This window comes from Macaca thibetana, chromosome 10 (genome assembly GCF_024542745.1).
Source record: "Macaca thibetana thibetana isolate TM-01 chromosome 10, ASM2454274v1, whole genome shotgun sequence".
In the NCBI taxonomy this organism is placed as follows: domain Eukaryota; kingdom Metazoa; phylum Chordata; class Mammalia; order Primates; family Cercopithecidae; genus Macaca; species Macaca thibetana.
In genome coordinates this window covers 69,882,070-69,901,513 of record NC_065587.1, presented here as the reverse complement: position 1 = coordinate 69,901,513, position 19,444 = coordinate 69,882,070, and the positions used below count along the sequence as shown (strand labels likewise).

General features: G+C 50.2%; 1 protein-coding gene across 8 annotated transcripts in view; it reads right to left on the bottom strand.

Annotated features, from left to right (window-relative positions):
- Positions 1–19,444, bottom strand: part of SNPH (syntaphilin) — a 42,110-nt gene that overhangs the window by 6,282 nt on the left and 16,384 nt on the right. The window contains exons 3-7 of one of the 8 annotated variants that reach the window (XM_050745174.1): positions 7,127–7,154; positions 6,185–6,326; positions 5,681–5,777; positions 4,848–5,054; positions 1,408–1,557 (exon numbers count right to left, since the gene is read on the bottom strand). In XM_050745174.1, the coding sequence (XP_050601131.1) occupies positions 1,408–1,557; positions 4,848–5,054; positions 5,681–5,730 (407 nt within the window). In that variant the 5' untranslated portion in view covers positions 5,731–5,777; positions 6,185–6,326; positions 7,127–7,154. Of the gene's footprint in view, positions 1–1,407; positions 1,558–4,847; positions 5,055–5,680; positions 6,327–7,126; positions 7,155–19,444 lie in introns of all 8 variants that reach the window. The other 7 variants (XM_050745170.1, XM_050745172.1, XM_050745175.1 and 4 more) reach the window with 7 other exon arrangements.

The following is a 19,444-nucleotide window of genomic DNA, read 5'->3' as shown; positions in this document are numbered from 1 at the left end:
GCAAAGCCACGCCAGGGCATCCTGCCCAAACCACACAGGGCAGATGGTCTGCTCTAAGCCATGGGGCTGGCCCTAGAAATGAAGCTGGGAGATGGGCCATCTGCTCCCTGAGGCATTAGTGCAAAAGGCCACGCAGGTCCTGGGCATCACTGGGAAGATGAGGGAAAATAAAAATAGAAATCCTCAAATCCTCGCTCTGCAGACAATGAAGCTCGCTGAATGCTACCCGTAACCGCCTGCAGTTTAAAACCACAACCAATCCAAACCGGGTTGGCTGCTTGGCAGAGCTGTGGTCAAGAACGATGTGGTCATGCATACAGCATGATCCCATTTATATGAAATGTCCAGAACAGACAAATCCATAGAGACAGAAAAATTAGTGGTTGCCAGGAACTAGGGCAGTTGGAGAGAAATTGGGGGTGATTGCTTAATGGGAATGGGGTTTATTTTGAGGTGATAGAAATATTTATGAAATTAGATAGTGGTAATGGTTGCAAAATTCTGTGACTGTACTAACAATCATCCAACTGTACACTTTTGATAGGTGATTTGTATGGTATGCAAGTTGCATTGCAATAAAGCTGCTGTGTATAAAAAAAAAAAGAAAGGAAAAAAGGAGCGATCATCATGCCCGCTCTGAGCTCCAGCCCCACACAGCACCTTGTCCAGCTCACAATAGGCTGCACGTTTGCATAGACACAGTCCAGAGAAGGATAGTTAAGACAATGGGAGATCACCACCCTGAAGTGTAGATCACAAAGATGAAGCCACTGGGCTGGAGGGTAGAAGCTGGGAGGGTAGGGATTACGCACTTGAGAATGAGCTCAGACAGGCCTGTGGGGGCTCCTGGGAGACACCTGGGCTGGGGAAGAGCTCAGCAAAAGGCTTCTCATGATCATCCTCCACAGCAGGAAGTAGATGAGGAGAAAGGTTTCTGGGGCCTGAAGTCGAGGTTGGCCACAAGCCCTCTGGCGACTCACTCAGGAGAAGCAAGGAAGGATAAAGAGTTGTTTCTCCCCCACAAAAGAGACAAGTAAGTCAGAAAGAAGCCCTGTGCTCCAACTCCTGGAAGTCGGGAGCCAGAGGAAAATAAGTAGCCAGAGGGGCCGCCAGGCTGTAGCTGGGAGAGGACAGCACAGGCCGGAGGCCCCACAGGATAGGCCCTCATGGGAAACCGCTCCCACCTGGCCCCCAGCAGCCTGGTGGAGCAGTCAAGGTGAGTAGCTGCTGGGGATGAGGGTCTGCAAGTGGGCTCAAAAGAGGCTTTGCTGGGAAGGAGACAGCAGATGGATGCTGGGAGACCCCCAGCCACTCCTCCTTCCAAGAGGCACGCCAGGGCCCTGGTTTCTCTGAGTGTGGAGCTAGCTGGTGGGGTGCCCCCAGGGCTGCTCGTGGCCACCCGCTCACCGGTCCTGGAGCCGATCCTGCGTGTCCTTCAGCCGGGCTTTCAGGTGCCGGATGCACACCTCTTTCTGCTGCAGGGGGGTCAGGTACTGCTCCGGGGTCGGGGGCTTGATGCCATGGTTGTCACTGCACAGCGTGTATTTCATGGAGCGCCTGCAAGGGGATGCCCATCATCAGGGAGGGAGGAAGAGGTCAGGCAAGGCACAGGTGGTTTACCTCTGGGGAGCAAGGGGACGCCAGCCTCACCACCCCTGGCCACCAGATGGCTCCAAGCCAGGCCTCCCACACAAGGCAGGAGAACCCTCAGCCTTCTGGCAGGTGGGTTTCAGTAGAGTTCCTCTAAGTGAAAACCAGTGTCAGGATGCAGGCTTCCGGGCTGCTCTAGTTATGGCTGGGTGGGGAGATATATCCCAGAGCACATGCGTAAGCCTGGAACCAGGCCAAGCGCTTGACCAATGCCGTCAATCCTTACAGCAACCCTGGAAGTAGGGACTGTCTTCATCTTTTAGAGGGGCCGCTGGCCTCAGAGAGGTTAGCTCTTGCCCCGAGGCCCTCAGGCAATCCCAGTGGTGCATCCCAGAACCCAGGTACCTCGTCTTCCAACCCAGAGAATGAGCCTGAAGGCTGGAAACTCAGGTGTAAGTGGCAGATTCTGGGTCTGCATGGCAGACAAGGACTCACCTCCTCAGAGGAGGTTCTAGAGAGGTGGAGGCAGAAGCTCTCCTCTCTAGAACCAAGACCCCTCACAGCCTGGGGACAGGGAAGGCAGACAGGCGCAGGCACAGCTCTCTCCACACACGCCCTGGCACTCTCACTCCTCAGCCCCGCTGTGTACATGTGGGTGTGCACTACATGCATGCACACTTCCTGGGATGTCAATTCCCAGTCCGTTCGCACCTACATGCCCACAAACATGGAGACACACTTGTGCCTCGCAGCTACTCACAGGTACTAGGGCACCAGCCCAGGCACATGTTCACACTTTCACCTCCGGGGGACACATGGGAGCACAAACATGAATACCTGCTAGCTCTGGGCAGGGACCTGTCCACTGCGGTACTCTGGGGTGGCAGCAGGCTGGACGTGCACTGCTCCCAGCACAGGGCGACACTGACATGGTACCCTACCAGGGCAAAGGAGAAGGAATTGCCACCCAGAGGGCAGTCAGGTGCCAGTAGGGGAGGGAGGGCCAGGCTTTCAGAGGGAAGGAGAACTCCCCAACTCCACAACAGACTATGGCCCAGCCAGCTCTACTCTCAGCATCCTGGCTGCCGGTTGTTCTGCTCATAAAGAAACCTTGGATCTTGGCTTAAAACCTGGACATGTTCTCACGCGACTAGAGACTCAGGCCTTGTTCCCATCCATCCAACTCTGCTCCTTGAGGGGAGAGTGACTGGCAGGTCTAGGGAGGGGCAATGCCCCTTTATGAGCCTGGAAAAGGCAGGCCCTGGTGAGGCCCATTTGCTGAAGCAGCCAAGCTGGAGGCAGTTTTAAAAGTTCCATGGATGCTGTATAGTGTTTACCGAGGAAGAAGTACTTGTAAGTTGTAAACTGTCAAAGAGAAAGTGGTTACAGAAGTTGAATGAGACATGGTTTTCTTCTATGTACCCACCTCATGGCCCCTAGGTTAACTCAAGCCAAGTCACGCAGGTCTCCTCTCTGCTTGGCAAGGGGTGGAGGAGTCACCCCTTGGCAAGGGGTGGTAGGAGTGGGGAAACCAAGATTAGCTAAACTAGTAAGGATTGAGGATTAGAGAGGAAGTAACTGTTTTACATTTTTCATTTTGCTTTCATGAGTATTTTTCCCCAATATAAAATTTAACACATACACATTTTTAGTCACTAGCTCTATCTTTGTAAAATATATGTAAGTATACATATATATATAAACTAAAATTAGAAAAAAAAATATGCTACGGTGCATGTTTCTCAGCTATTCCTGCCTTGGAAAGCCTGGCTTTTTGCAGAGGGGACCTAACTGTGGCCCCACTGCTCACCCAGGGGCAGCAACCTTCACTGTGGGTAAGAAGACTGGGAGCAATTCTCAGCCCCGGGGTTGGGATTATCTCCATGGGCTGCAGTTATGAGATGTGTTACAAAATCCGTTACTAATAGAAAAGTATTAAGTTGCCAATTATATGGTTTTCAAAATGTAAGTTAACACCTTACTCCTATGTCCCCCAGTCTCTGGGGTGGTGTTACAGCCAGGATGCTGGGGCATGGGTCCTGCACATGGGTGTTACCCATCACATGTGTCATGATGGAAATCTAAGAGCTGCTGTTTCAGTGGCTCGGGACATCGAGTCACACAAATGACATCCTCTCCACTGAGCCCTCCCAGGAGGTGCTCCAGCCATGGGAGCCGCAGGCCGGGCATCTCCTGGCCTTAAGTCAGATCAAAGCTCTAACGACAGGAGGTATCAACTATCGGCCAACTAGGATGCACAGGCGGTGTGTAGATATCAAGTCACTGAAGCTTCTGAGTTATTAGCTCCACTTTAAAGAAAGGAAATGGAGGCTGAAGACAGGAAGAGACCAAATCCAGAGCCTATGCTCGTCCCCACATGCCCCAACCTCTCACTTGTATTTCAATGCTGGGGAAGCAGGACAAGGCCTACCATGATAGCTCTTGCTTCCTGGTCTTCAAGGACCCACAGCTCCCCTACACCTGCTTCTCCAACATGATCCTGCTTTGTGAGTCCAAGTTCACCTCACCCAAGACTACAACTTGGCATCTGCTGCATTCATAACATTTCGCCTTCCAAGCCAATTCCACCTCTGCCACTCTCAAAGTGTTCCCCTGAGAAGTGCATGATGGTAGACGCTGTAGGCTGCTTCCCAGCACTCATCTTGCTTTCTTCGTAGCAGAACCCTCATTTTGTCTGGGGTGGTGCTGTTCTGGGGAAGACACTAATTGGCCCTGCAGCTAGAGTTATTCACATGACCCAGTTCCAGCCAGCAAGAACTGGCAGGATTTGGGGGCAAGGTGTCCCTCTCAGAAAAACAACCTCTGAGGAGGGCTTTAGTCCTTTCCACCTGTTCCTTCCCGGAGGGCAGGCCTGATACCTGGAGGTACAGAAGCCACCTGTGATGACAAAGACAAAAGCTGTACACTAAGGATGGTGGAGCATGGAGAGAAGGCATGGGGTCCTGACACTTCAGGGAGCTGCCAACCCCTGGCTCCTTATTCTGCAAGCATCACCCCTAGTTTGTTTAAGCCACTGTATTTTTTTTTTTAAATGTACAGCTGCATATTGTCATATCCATCTTACAGACAGGAACTGAGGCTCATAAAGGAGAAGTGACCTGCTCAAGGTCACACAGCCAGCGACTATGCTGGCGTCGGGGGTGGTTAGAACACGATCCTGCTCCCCTACCTGCCCCACCCCAGGACAACCTGTTCCCAGCCAGCAGGGCCAGGACCAGAGAGGAGGGGCCAATTACCTTGGCGTGGGACTGCTGTCACTGCCCTTGTAGGAGCCGGAATTGCTGCTGCTGCTGAGCGAAGAGGTGCCGTAGGCATCCCGCACGCTCACGGGTGGAGAGGTGCGCCTGGAGGCAGGAAGAAGAGGCAGGTGCTCGTTCTGGCTGGCGGGCAGCTGCGGACACTGGGCGAACACTGCCAGGCCGCTGCGGCCCAAAGTGCCCCCGCTTTGGGGTCACCGCAGGGGAGAGAAGCAGGGAGAGAGAGACGCACAGACAGGGGTGACAGAACAGACAGTGCAAATCAAGATGGAAAACCAGAAGAAGGCTGGTCCTCCTGGCTCCCCAGGGACAAGAATGGAGGCCGGCAGGGCTGCGGGGCAAGGGTGGGGCCTCATATGTGCTTATCAAGGTCCTCAACTTCTGGGGTTCCCCAAACCCAGGGGAGGAGATCCCTGCATAGATTGAGACAGAGGTGGAAAAGAATGGGGCATACAGGGGTGGGGACAGGAGGAGGGACCCCCGGAGGTAAAAATCAAGGGACACCAGGTGAGTCTGAGTGGATGACTACACGACTCCCCTCCAGTCATTGTGAAAAATCAAACAGTATTGATGAGGCTACTGTTGGTAGGAATCCAGTGGTTTACGCGTTCTGAGAACTCTCACATCCACTCTGTGTCATTTGAGCCATTGAATAGTTCCAGGAGGAGGCAGGTGTTAGCAAGCCCATTTTAAAGATGGGAATGGGAAATGATTTGCTCAAAGACACACTGCAAGTCGGTGGCAGGTGGAGACAGGCCCGCGCCCGCCTCCCGCCCTCCGAAGCCTAGGCTCTGAGCAAGGGGGAGACTCACCTGCGGGATCCAGCAGAGGTCCGTCGACTTCCCGGCAGGGACATGGCCATGAGGCTGCGGGTCCGAGTAAGTGGTGGGATGGGTGGTATCCCAGGGGCTGAGGAGAGAGGGCGGGTTGGGGGGCCCGCAGAAAGGGCCGGGCCAGGCCACGTCATCCTCTCGCTGGGGCCGCTGCCCGGCATGGCTTCTCTTCTCACCCTTCGGCAGGACACCCCAGGAGCGAGGGCCTGGCAGGCCACGGCTGCCTCCACCAGTGAATTAAATGGGGCTGGTGCACAGGTTCCCACCACCCAACTTAAAACCACAACTGTCAGGAGTGGCTAAAAATCATCAGTCCAACCCTGTGTTCTCCAGATGAGTGAATGTGCCCCAGACAGAGTGAAGGCTGTGCCCAAGGTCACAGAGGCTTCAGGAGCAGGGCCTCCTGACTGCTGGTACTGAGTCTTCTACTCTACAAGCCAGGCCTGCTTCTTCCCCTGGACCCTGATACTCAGACCCACACACCCCCTTGCTGTTCAGTCCTCCCTCTCTGGTAGGGGCTGCAGGCCGTAGGACTCCTGGAGCAGGACCAGGAACCCCGAATTAGGATGGGCTGGTCTCGCCGACCATCACCTTCCCAGTTGGCGCGTGGTTCGGGGCTTCCCGTCTACAGGGGAGACAAGACAGACCAACATACCAGCACATGTGTAGAAAGACATATGGATACACACCAACACGAGAAGGTACCATGTCCCTGCCATTCCAAGACGTGCCACACGTGCCTCCACGAATGTGCTCAGGCAGCCAGCCCATGGCACAGGACATGCAGCCAGGCCCTCCCGCACCCACACGGCACACAGGCATATCTGCACCCACCCATGCAATGCGCATGCTGGTTTTGGCATCTACCAGGAATGTAGGGGCACAGACTTAAAGCAGAAGAGCACTGGGGTGGATGGGAGCAGAGGCCCTCCGCTGCGGGTGTCCCAGTGAGTGGACCCAGGAGGAAGCGTTCATGTCTAGAGTGACCCATCACTGGGCCTCTTGCTAAGTGGGCAGGTAGACTCAAGCCCCTGGTTCCTGCCCCCGAGTCCTCAGGCTTCTTTCCTGGGTAGAGGCTTGGGCTCCAAGGGCAACCTTTCCGGGGTTTCAGGAGAGGAGAGGCCCCATGCTGGGCTGGATTTTCCCTGTTGTGAGGAAGAGGGCTATACTGGGCATTAGCCCAGAGTTACTGGAGTCTGGGGCAGAGTGGGGAACCTGGGCTCTTTGCAGCCAATGTGCTGGTCCTGTGCCAGCTCCAGAGACCTCAGTCCCCTCCTTCCACGCTCACAGCAGGGACTGGGGACAGCAGCCTGGGTTCCAGGAGACTTGGCTGAGGATGTCATGCCCGGACCTCTCCCCATGCTGGAGGGAAGCAGTCACCGAGCCCCACTCCACACCAGACCTCGTGCCAACCACGCTACGTACATTATGCCATTGACTCCTCTCAACAACCCTATGAGGAAGTGCTGTGATTAGTCCCCTTTTACAGATAAGGAATCCAGCCACCGAGAGGGAAGGACTTGGCCAAGTCACATCCCAGGTGTGTGGCAAAGCCAATATCGAAACCCGGTCAACATCAGATGCTGAGGGGCTGGATCTCAAACCCCAGAGTCTCTGGCCCGGGGACCACCCCCTTCCCACGTCGGGGCCTCCCCGGAGCCTGGTCATCCCAGCCAGTGGCGGGGCTGCCTCCTGAGTGGACAAAGGCACTGCTCAGATGGCCTGTTTCCTGGCGGGGACATAGAACACGGCCTGTTCCCCTGGAGGGTCTGGACACAGCCAGCATTGTCTGCCTGGAGGTGTCGGGTGCTGGGCTGCAGGACCTGCCGACACCACGCTTGTCACCTGAGCTGCTTGCCCCGGCTTGGCAATGCTTCCCACTCATCATGCCCCAGTCACCCAGGCAGGGCCTCCTGGAACTGTAGGGCTGGCCCCTAGAGCAGGAACCATGGAGGAGGGGTGATTTGGGGGTGAGAGGACATCAGTGCTCCTCCATGCTTATGAGGATGGCCATAAATGGTTCACTGCCTCCTGGGCACAGGAAGATCTTGACAGCTTAGGGTGCAGAGGGAGACATGGGTAAGGGCTCCAAGGATCACCTGCCATTGCCTGAATCCTTCTGTGGCAAGGTGGCCATGCTGAGTGCTCTCGTCTGCCTTGGCCCATTACTTCAAGCAGCAATCCTTCAAGGCCGGCTTTGTTATTGCATTTGGGCCCAAGGTCACACAGCTGCAGGTGTGACATGCTCTGGCTTCTGGTCAGCCTGGCTTCACTAACAACTCTCCTACCTTCGCCCCTGCCCTTCTGGCTTTTGGGAGGATACAAAAAGGAGGCTGAGCCTTCAGGAGGACTTTCCAGCAGAGGCAGGACTCATATCTGAGGATGGGCTCTTCCAAGCCAGCGTGAGTGAGTGTTCTAAGGAGCCAGGAAGGTCCAGGCAGAGTGCTAGGCCCAGTCCTGGGAAGCAGGCAAAATGCCTGGTTTGTCTTAGAGCTGTGTGTGGCCTTGCTACAATGAGGGCCTTGTCCCAGCTGTCCCTGCCACTACCTTGCTTGGCAACCCCACACCTGCCTCCTCTTGAGTTCCCTCTTCCTTCCTCCCGGGCGTGGGGGAGGGAAGGGGATGGCATTTGTACCTGGGTACAGCTAACAGTCTCCTGGGAACCCAGAGCCAGCTATTCATCAGGGACAAAGGTGGAAGAGGCATTTCCCCTACTGGGATGGGACCTTGTAGGCAGGGTCCCTCATGGGAGGGCAGAGGCCACCCAGGCCCAAAGGGAGCCACTTCTCAGGATCTCACTCAGAAAACTCAGTGTGCACCCTGTGCTCTCTCAGGTCCTCCCTCCCTTCTAGGCCCCAGAAAGGAGGCAGGTTGCCATGGTGTTTGTCACTATGCCACTGCTTAGCCTGGAGTCCCACAGGCCTCTCCCCAGGTGGCCAGAGGCTGCCACTTGGAAAGGAAGGTAGAAAGAAAACCCTCTAACTGCGGGAAGCTGGGCTGATAGTCTCTCATCATTTTAGCTCCAGAGTAAACCCAGCCCCTGCCCTCACTGAACTTCCCTCCACTTCCCCATCTTGTCCACACCATAGCAACCCTGCTGCATCCACTCCTTTGACTGCTCCCTCAAATGCTCAACACTTCCTAAGCCCCCCAACAATGGGGGTCCAGGGAGCAGGAGACTAATGACTGCAGAAATCGATATGAACTGCTCTGGGCTAAATGCCACCTCTATCGCCCTTCAGCTGCATGCCTTGGGCAAGTCACACCACTTCTCTGAGCCTCAGTGCCCATACCTGTAACTGGGGCTGTAATGAGCACACCTCACATGGTTACTGTGAGAATAACGTAAAATAATGTGAGTACGGGGCTTGGGCCAGTACCTATCACACAATAAACACTAAAACATGGGAGCAGCCAGTATTTTGGAAGTAACATGAAGTGAACTTCAAAACAGAAACACATTCAAGGCATAATAGTGTATTCAGGAGGATCCAGGAATGCTTCCCTACACAAGGAATTTGCACTGCGTTTTGAGGGATGAATAGGAGTTCACCAGGCAGCAGCAGCAAATGGGAGGGAAGGAGAAGCCTGGACACAGGCAGTGAGTGACAGCTGGCTGCTTGGAAACTAGGGAGCCCAGTGAGGGCAGAAGTACAGTGGGAATGAGGCTGCAGGAGGAGGGGGGAAGGCCACACAGAGCCACCTAAGCCAGGATCTTGTCCTGTGTGCAACAGGAAGCCATGCAAGTGCTTTATAGGAAAGGGGCACAATCATATTTGCATTTTAGAAAGTTCCTGGGTAGGCAGCCTGTGTGGAAAGGGAGGGATACCAGTTAGGAGGTTACCAACCAGGGGAGAAATTAGGAGGGCCTGGGCCAGGGTCATGGCAGGAACAATGGAGAAAAGGGCCTGGATCCTGTTCAAAATTCCTTGGAAGTCCCAGATTAGGTAAAAATCAGAGCAAAGCTCTTGATGTGGCTGTTTAAGGCCCTCCCATTGACACCTTTTCCAACTGGCTCTCTGATACATCTGGGAGACTTCAGCTAGTCACTCCCAAATCTGCATCTCTACATGGGCTGTTTGTCCTGTCTGCAGCACCTTCCCTGCCTGTCCTCAAGCATACGTTGCACTCTTTCTTTAGGCCCCACCCACAGCCTTTCCACAAATGACTTCTCCTATCACTGTCTCGGCCACTTAGGATGCTATGCCTTGGACCAAAACTCCGGGAACACCATCCCCTGGGAAATTTCATAAAAACAAACCCAATCAACATACAATTGTTGGTAACACAATGTTTTAAACAAGCACATTGGATAGACCAAAGAGTCACATTAGATGGTCTCTAAGGTGCTCTGGATCTAACATTCTCTAATTCCAGGGCTGTTAATGAAATTATGGGCTTCTCATTGATGCTTCCTTCTCCTTCATTACTAGGACTTTTGGGTCTCAGTTTCCACATATGTAAAATTAGGAAGCTCCATTCTTCAAAGATACATGATAGCATTTTACTCAATCAACAAGTCATGGGGGAAAAACCAGGTGCTTGGGTTAATCTAATATTCCAGCTAAGCAAAAGTCCCTGTATGTACTATAATTTATCTTCTTTCAAAGAATTAGCCATTGATACAAGAAGAAAGCTATCCTAAAATCCAAGGGAACAGAACAATCTGTGTCTGATGACTCAAACCACTGACAGCTGTGGAAAGCAGAGCGTTGCAATCAACAGAGCAGAACTTGGGAGGGATCCTCTCTTTGCCAAGGCAACACTAGAACGCAGAACATTCCACCCATCAAACAGCAGAGCGCCTGGTGCTCCTAGAATGCTAATGCAGAGAGGTGGGAATAGAAGACAGGCCTGGGAGTGTTCCAGAAGCTGCATTCTAGATCTCAGAAGATTAGCACTATCAGGGCTATTCACAGCTGAGGAGTTCAGTAAACCCTGCACTGACTATGGCCTCAGCAGCCACTATGTGCCTCTGCTCCTCCTTTGTCAACAAAACCAAGGATCTTCCTTCCAGGACTTGCTGGCATTTCTCCACCTTGCTTCCTTTTTCCTGCACAAGCCACCCTCAAATCTGGGACCACAGATGAGGTGCCATCCAACTTCTTCTCACTGTGGCAACCCCAACACAGCGGCAAGGCAGACACACAACTTGGCCAAATGCTGTGAGGAGGTTCCCCAGGCAACCAGGATAGGTTGAGGGCTGAGGCAGCTGCTACACATGACGTGTCTCCAGTCCTCAGATTCTCCTTAGACTCAGACTCCAGAGCTGAAGGGCATTGAGCCTAGGTCTTCAAACCACCCCAGAGGACTTGCCTCTGCACCTACTGAGAGGGGTGGCTCAGGCCTCCTTCCCCATTTCACCTGAAGAGGCTCCTCTCATATATGTTTTACATATGGAAGGTGTGAAGTAAGACTACTTTTTTAAAATGAGTTTTCAGGTTAAAAATCTATGGAATACTTATTTTCCACAATGAGATATTGCTTTACATTTACTTGGATGGCTAGCATGAAAAAGATGGACAATAACAAGTGTTGTCAAGGAGGTGGAGAAGTTGGAACTCTCATGCATTGCTGGTGGGGATGTAAAATGATGCTGTTGCTATGGAAAACAGTTTGGTGGTTCCTCGAAAAGTTAAACATAGAATTGCCATATGAACCAGCAATTCTACTGCTGGGTATATACCCCAAAGAATGGAAAATAAATGTTCAAACAAAAACTTGTATAAGAATGTTCACAGTAGCACTATTCTCAATAGCTAAGAGGTGGAAACAACCCAAATGTCCATCAAAAGAATGGATAAACAAATGTGATGCGTCTATGCAATGGAATACTTAGCTATAAAAGGAATGAAGTATTACTGATCCATGCTACAACATAGATGACCCTTGACAACATTATGCTAAATGAAAGAAGCCAGATACGAAAGGCAACATATTGCATGATTCCATTTATATGAAATGTCCAGCACAGACAAAAGCATACAGAGAGAAAACACACTGGAAGGGAAGAAGAAACAGAGAATGATTGGTAATGGGAATGGGATTTCTTTTTTGGGAAGATGAAAACTTTTTAGAAGTAGATAGTGGTGATGGTTATATAATTTTGGAAGTATACTAAAATCCCTCAGTTATACATTTTAAAAGGTTAATTTTTCTTTTTTTTTGAGACAGAGTCTCACTCTGTTGCCCAGCTGGAGTGCAATGGCACGATCTTGGCTCACTGCAACCTCTGCCTTCTGGGTTCAAGTGATTCTCATGCCTCACCCTCTCAAGTAGCTGGGATTATAGGCATACACCACCACACCCGGCTAATTTTTGTATATTTTAGTAGAGATGGGGTTTCTCCATGTTGGCCAGGTTGGTCTTGAACTCCTGGCCTCAAGCAATCCACTCTCCTTGGCCTCCCTGCTCCCAAAGTACTTGGATTACAGGTGGGAGCCACTGCATCTGGCCATTAAAAGGATAAGTTTTATGGAATATAAATTATATCTCAATAAAAAACAAATTTTTAAAAATACATGTAATATATATTTTATTTTATTTTTTTAGAGCCAGGGTCTCACTCTGTCACCTAGGCTGGGGTACAGTGGCAAAATCATAGCTCACTGTAGACTCAAACTCCTGGGCTCATGTGATCCTCCTGCCTCAACCTCTCTAGTAGCCACCTCACCTGGCTAATCTATTTTTTTATTTTTTTAAAGGTGGGGTCTCACTATGTTGCTCTTGGTGGTCTCAATCTCCTAGCCTCTAGAAATCTCCCAGTGTCACCTCCTGAGTTGCTGGGATTACAGGTGTGAACCACCATTGCCCTGACTCCATTATATATACACACACACGTGTGTGTGTGTGTGTGTGTGTATTTAAATGAACCGTTGTATTAATAAAAAGACAGGCATGGTCCAGAAAGGGGTAGGGACTCTCCCAGAATGGCTCAGCAAGTTGCAGCAGAAGGGGAGCAAGAGTCAGTGCTCCCGCCTCTACCTGACTTCAGGTAGCTGGGCCCAGGATGCTTACCTAGAGCTCCTGACTCTGGGTCAGCCTGGAGGAGACAGGTTGCCCCTAAAGCTCTTGCATATTCACAACTTCGTTGAATCCTCACAAGTTCCCCATAGAGGGAGGACAGGTGGAGACTAGTCCATCTGATCTATGGCAAACCTGAAGCCCCAGAGGTTACAAGAGTCACCAAGGGCTGGACCCTGGATTTCCAGGTCATGGGCACCTGCATTTCTATTGCATCATGAAGGTCTCATAATACAGTAGACCTGGGACACTTATCGTTCTGCTGCATAAAAGAAAAAACCTTCTTTTCCATGAGACTCTAAGATACCACAATGGAGATGAGCAGGTATATACCTGCATTTTGGGCTGCTCATGCTTCCATAAAAGCAGGACATCACAGACATAAGAGGTAAGCATACTCTAGAAAGTTGTTTAAAAAGAAATTCTTGGCCAGACACATGGCTCACACCTGTAATCCCAGCACTTCGGGAGGCCGGGGTGGGTGGATCACCTGAGGTCAGAATTTCAAGACCAGCCTGGCCAATATGGCAAAAATCTGTCTCTATTAAAAATAGAAAAATTAGCTGGGCAAAGTGGTGAGTGCCTGTAATCTCAGTTACTCGGGAGGCTGAGGCAGGAGAATCACTTGAGCCTGGGAGGTGGAGGTTGCAGTCAGCCGAGATCACGCCATTGCACTCCAGCCTGGGTGACAGAATGGAGACTCCGTCTCAAAAAAAAAAAAGAAAAAGGAAAAAAAAATTCTTGTGCCTTCTTCCTAACTAGTGACTCTCCCTGTTCCTCTAAGAATCAGCCTCACAGGCAAAGGAGAAGCCCTTTCCATGAAGAGCACTGCTCTTTCCTCTTCCAACAACTGCTGCATCCCACCCAGCAGCCCAGGTGCTATGCAAGCCCACCACTGAGAGACCCGCATGTCCTCTGAGCTATATCACATCATCCCTCTTGGTGACCTTGGGTCTTTGACCTCTGTTCGTCTCAGCTATCTCATGCATTCACTCAGGAAGGCACCACCTTCCTGGCCCTGCCTGTCTCTTCGGGATCCAACCAAGGTAATGAATGGAGGGATGGGGGCAGTTCTTGGGAAATTAGAGGACTGAACATTTCTTGCTATCACTATTACCTGTCAAAGGAGATCTCTCTTTTTCCCTTCTTCAGAAATAATTCTTGCTTTATCACCTCAGGGGACGTCAGCAGGCCCAGGCGTGAGTGACTCTGAAGTGACTGGCAACCTCTGCTAGGCCAACTGACCTGGGATGGCTTTCCAGAGCAATGTCTGGCAGGCCTCCTGTCTGGGTAGGGAGTAGTAGGGGGAGCACTGGTTCCCATGCTTCCACCATCCCAGCTGCTCCAGGGCTGCCCCTCTGTAAACACCCATGGAGAAATGTGAGGAACGGAGGGGCAGTGGTGCCAGCCCCAGCTTGGTGGCTGCCTGGCAAGTGGCTCCTGGCAGATGGAGGCCCTTCAGCAACCTTGGCCACAGCATATGCTTCCCTGGGTTTCCTGACTGATAGAGCTGTCAAGCCTCAGTCCGGCTTCTCTCCCCTCCCCCTTCTCCCAAGCTTCCAGCTCTAAAGCATCACAGGATGAGGAAAATGGTGAGACTTCCATCCCTATAGATTCTCATTTTTTTTCCAGATTTCTGCCTTGATTCTTAGGATCCTGGAGTCATGTCCCTAATCCCCTGGCATTTACCCCAAGTACCAACAGAGACTAACACACTCTCAGAATCAGAATGGAAAGGATCTGGAGTAGACCTCATCACAACCTATCATTCTATAGAGAAAGAAACCAAAACCCAGAAAAACCATGTTAGTTGCCTGAGGTTACCCAGAAAGTCAGGGACAGAGCCTGGGCTTGGGGCTAGACTGCTGAATCTAGCAGTGAGGCTTCTGTACCACAACCCTTGCCCTCACCAGGGCAAAAATAAAAAAAAAAATCAGAACAAAGGGTACCTTTTCAAGTAAAGAAGTCTTGGAAGGAAGGCCTAGGGGTATGACAGGAGAAGTCCTGACCATTTTAAGGCAGCTCATAAATGACACGCAAAAAAATATGCATTGAGACTGAGGCCCAGGGAAGAAGGAAATATCCATGCTGACCACAAATACATCGTGGCAATAATGACATTGAGACTCAATTGCAAGTTTCCTGGCCACTGATGCCAACAGGGAAAGTATGCTCAGTTTTATTGTTCTCATGGTTATGGGAGGGCAGGAAAAAAATTGGTTCTTTGGGAGAAATAAAGATATCCCTAAAATGAATGTTAGAAGGAACATTTTTGCAAAGGGTTGGCTGCAGGGCAAGATGATGGTCCACTGGGAGTCTGCAAAGCGGGTCCTAAGGAAAGATGGTGCCCTCAGAGCTCCCCAAAGTTGCCCTGTGTGTGCTATGCTTTGCTCATGTGAGACTGAAGGACACATGGAACACACAGATCAAAGGACTAAAGGGATGTGGAGATGTCATCTGCTCTGCCTGTGAGGACAGCCCCTTTCCACAGACAAAGCCCCCACGCAACCTGAGATCAGAGAGCTTCCTCATTCTTGGTAATACAAAACAAGAAACCACATGAAATCACTCAGGCTCTCTCTTGCACTTGCATTCCCTCCCTGTCACTCGTGCACACACACTCTCTTTCCTGGCATTTCATGACAATCGAGTCCCAACTGCCACATTTTCTAGACAGGAAAGTGAAGACTTGCCAAAGGCCACAATGGAGCCGTAGAAGCAGGGCCAGCTCATTCTAATCCCACCAACGGTTCCAGGCATGCCGCTCCTGTTGGAAGCCAAGGTTCATCTATCTTCCTGCAGCTCCCAGGGGCTCAGCAGGGAGACACGGAGCCCTGCGCACCCAACCATGCCTGTTTTAGCCCAGGAGCCCATCTCGCAGCAGCTCCTTCATCTCTCCTCTCAGCTCCCTTCTCCCTCTCCAGCTGCAGCTGCCTGCTGTCCTCAGCAGCTGATCGCTGTCCACCTGATTCCCAGTGGCACTTCCCCAAGCCATGCTGAATTCTTTCACCTTCGATAAGATCCAGGGCCTCAACAATGCCCAGTGTGGCTCACACTTGCTGGAAGAGGGTGGGTGATTAATAAATGCCTCTCCTAATAAGTTTTCCTTCTCTGGAGAAGCTGCCCTACCTCTTAATTTAGCCAAAGTAAGCATTCAAAAATGTTTTAAAAGAGAGATTCTACAAACAACTATGTCCTATTTTAAAGGCCCTTTATCTTTTATTTTTACTTATTTTTATTTTTTTGAGATGGAGTCTCGCTGTGTCGCCCAGGCTAGAGTGCAGTGGCACGATCTCGGCTCACTGCAATCGCCGCCTCCTGGTTTCAAGTGATTCTCTTGCCTCAGCCAGTAGCTGGGACTACAAGTGCCCGCCACCACCCCTGGCTAATTTTTGTATTTTTAGTAGAGATGGGGTTTCACCATATTGGCCAGGCTGGTCTCAAACTCCTGACCTTGTGATCTGCCCAAAGTACTGGGATTACAGGCATGAGCTACCGCGCCTGGCCACCCTTTATCTATCTCAGAATGAGTTTTCCCCTTTTACTGAGAAGCAGACTAACCTGACAGAAAGAAACCTTGGCTTGAGCATCAAATGCAACTGAATTTTAGATCAAATATGACTGGATTTGGAAATTTGAATTCCAAACTCCACTACTCACCATCTTTATGACAGTGGGAATGCCGCTTCACTCCTCTAAGCCTCATTCTCCTTATCTGTCAAATGGGGCTAATTACAGTTCTGCATGAGTATAATCACAGCGAGCAATAACACATGTGAAATGCCTAGCAAGGACCTGGCATAGGGACAGCACTCCATAAATAGCTGTAATTATTTATTTGCCTGAATATATTCTTATTCTTAATGTTATTAATGTATGTTACATCTTTCTCCCTGTTCAAAATCTTAATCTGAAATACTATACTAGTTTGTATCTGAGAGGTTCCTGACTACAGATTCATTTTATGCTTTCTTTTTTTTTTCTTTTTTCTTTCTTTTTTCTCGCTCTGTCGCCCAGGCTGGAGTGCAGTGGCCGGATCTCAGCTCACTGCAAGCTCCGCCTCCCGGGTTTACGCCATTCTCCTGCCTCAGCCTCCTGAGTAGCTGGGACTACAGGCGCCCGCCACCTCACTTGGCTAGTTTTTTGTATTGTTTTAGTAGAGACAGGGTTTCACCGTGTGAGCCAGGATGGTCTCGATCTCCTGACCTCGTGATCCACCCGTCTCGGCCTCCCAAAGTGCTGGGATTACAGGCTTGAGCAACTGCGCCCGGCATTTTATGCTTTCTTAAGTCTACTTGCAAAAAAAAGAAAAGGAAAGAAAAACCCCAAACCAGTCATTGGAGACACGGACAACAACAGGACTTCAGGACATCACCACTTTGGTCTAACAGAGTATCTCAAAATTAATACATCCAAAATATGAATTTCTGATTTTGCCTTAAAAATCTGTTTTTCTGCAGCTTCCCTCATTTCAGTTAATGGCAATCCCATCATTCCAGTCAGGTAGGCCAACACTCTCACATCTATCAGAAAAACTTGTCAGCTTTTATTCTCTGCACAGTGTATGCATTTTACAGATGAGGAAACAGGCTGACACAGTCACAGAATCTGACACCTTTCAGCATCTTCACTGCACCATCCCTGGTCCAAGCCACCACCATCTCTCTCCTGGATGATGCAGGTCTCATTATCTCCTACAAACTCTACCCAGTTGCTCTTTGGCTGATGTAAAGTTCTGTGCATCCCTCCCCTGACCCCCGCTTATCTCTTTGACCTCATCACCTCTCCCCCTCATTCACTCTGCTCTAGCCACCCTACCTTCTTGCTCATCACGTCCTCAGGGCCTCTGCACATGCTGTTCCTTCTGCCTGGTATGCTCTTCTCCCAGATCTCTGCCCCGTGTTCAGGTTTTTGCTCCAAGGTCACCCTCTCAGTGAATCTTCTCTGACCACTGTGTTTAAAATACAACCCGTCCTCCCAGAGCACTCCTCTTTCTTCCCATGCTTTGTTCTTCTCCACCGTCCTTAGCAAAGGCTAACATATTTATGTATGTATTTATTTATTTTATGTCTTTAGAATATAAGCTTCAGAAAGGTAAGGATAGATGCCTATTTTATGCTTTATTTAGTCCCTTGTGCCTAGACTAGTGCCAGTCCACCACAGGCCCTCAATAAATCTTTGCTGAATGAATAACGGGGTCTGCACTGATTTGGGTTAATGTCACCACCCAAGTAAGTGTAGGCTTCTTAGCAAGTCAACAAAAGGGGGTTGGGAAAAAAAAAAAGCTTTGTGGTACTTTGTCAGAGTTCTTACCAGAGCTCTTGCTCTTATAACTGGTCTGTGTTGTTTGTTAGCGGCCTGGCATCGGAGTTTGGAATCTCTTTTCTGGTCCAGTCTCATTTTATAGCTAGAAGATCTGAGGTCAGCGTGGGGGTGGGTGGCACTTGCCCAAGGCCCCAAGTAAATCAGCAGTGGGGCCAGGACTGTAACCCCAAGCTTACAGCTCTGAATCCAGGGCACTGGAATGTTACAAGGAGGCTGAGAACGCAGCCTTGCAATGTTCTTTTGGTTGGTTCCCAGCTGTCAGGTAAGAAGAATGGGCTACTTGGGCTGAGGGGAAATCCTTTTCAGGAAAAGGCTGGTGGGGCCAGCGAGGTAAAGCAGAGAGCACCAGCTCTGGCTGCATGCAGCTAAAACCTTCCTTCTTCCCACTTGCTGGCAAACACTGATCTCCCCAACCTTGTAAAATAAACTCAGGGAAAAGGCTCAGCCTACATTGGCTCTGTTGACATAGCACTCTCAAGTGTCCCTCTCATTCCCCTTTCCCCAGAGCAGGCGTCCTAGGGACCCCTGGCGTGATGTAAAGAGCAGGGGCTTCGTCCTAGGGCAGAATCAAGCTGGAAACCAATTCTTAGCATAGGGCTGACCACGAGCTTTAACTTCATCTGTAAAATGGGGTTTCAGTTGTGAAGACTGAACTGAGTGGCACATGCAAAGAGCCTGGCGCACACACTGCTGGATGAACAGTAATTTCTTTCCCGTATGTTATAAACCAAGGCCCAGAGACAATCGAGTAACTCATCCCAGAAAGGTACCGAACTAAAATGGGCTCCCTTAGCTCCGAGTGGGTAATTTTAAAGTTTTAAATACAGTTGTAAATGTAGTACATACCCATTTAAAAGCCTTCCAGTTTTGCTATTCAAAGATAAACCACTGATTAATTTGACTGCTGCCCCTTCTCAGGCCTTTTTCTAAGCACAGATATTTTTAGGGGGTGTGGGGTTGTTATGTTTACACAGTTATAGCTGTGGCAAAAACATAACTTGTATATTTTCAAAATGTACCATAGTTTAAGAATCGCCCATGTGGCATATCCTTTATAAAAAGTATTTTATGGGCTGCATGGTATTCCAGATGGGTCCATCATGGTTCATTTAGCCTCCCTCTCTGCTGAACATTTAGGCTTTCTATCAAAAATAATGTTACAGTAGGTATCTTTGTGAATAATTATTTTCCTGTATTTAGAATTATTTCTTTAGGCTGGTTCCCTGGTGATGGGTTTATAGGGTCAAAAAGTATGAATGTGCTGCCAAACTGCTTTCCTGAAGGGCTAGGTTGCCTATTGCTTCTCCCACCCATAATGTACACCCATTAGCTGGGTTTTCTATGTGATCAAACCACCAGCACTTAGCCAAAGCCTTAAAAGGCAAAGTGTTCAAG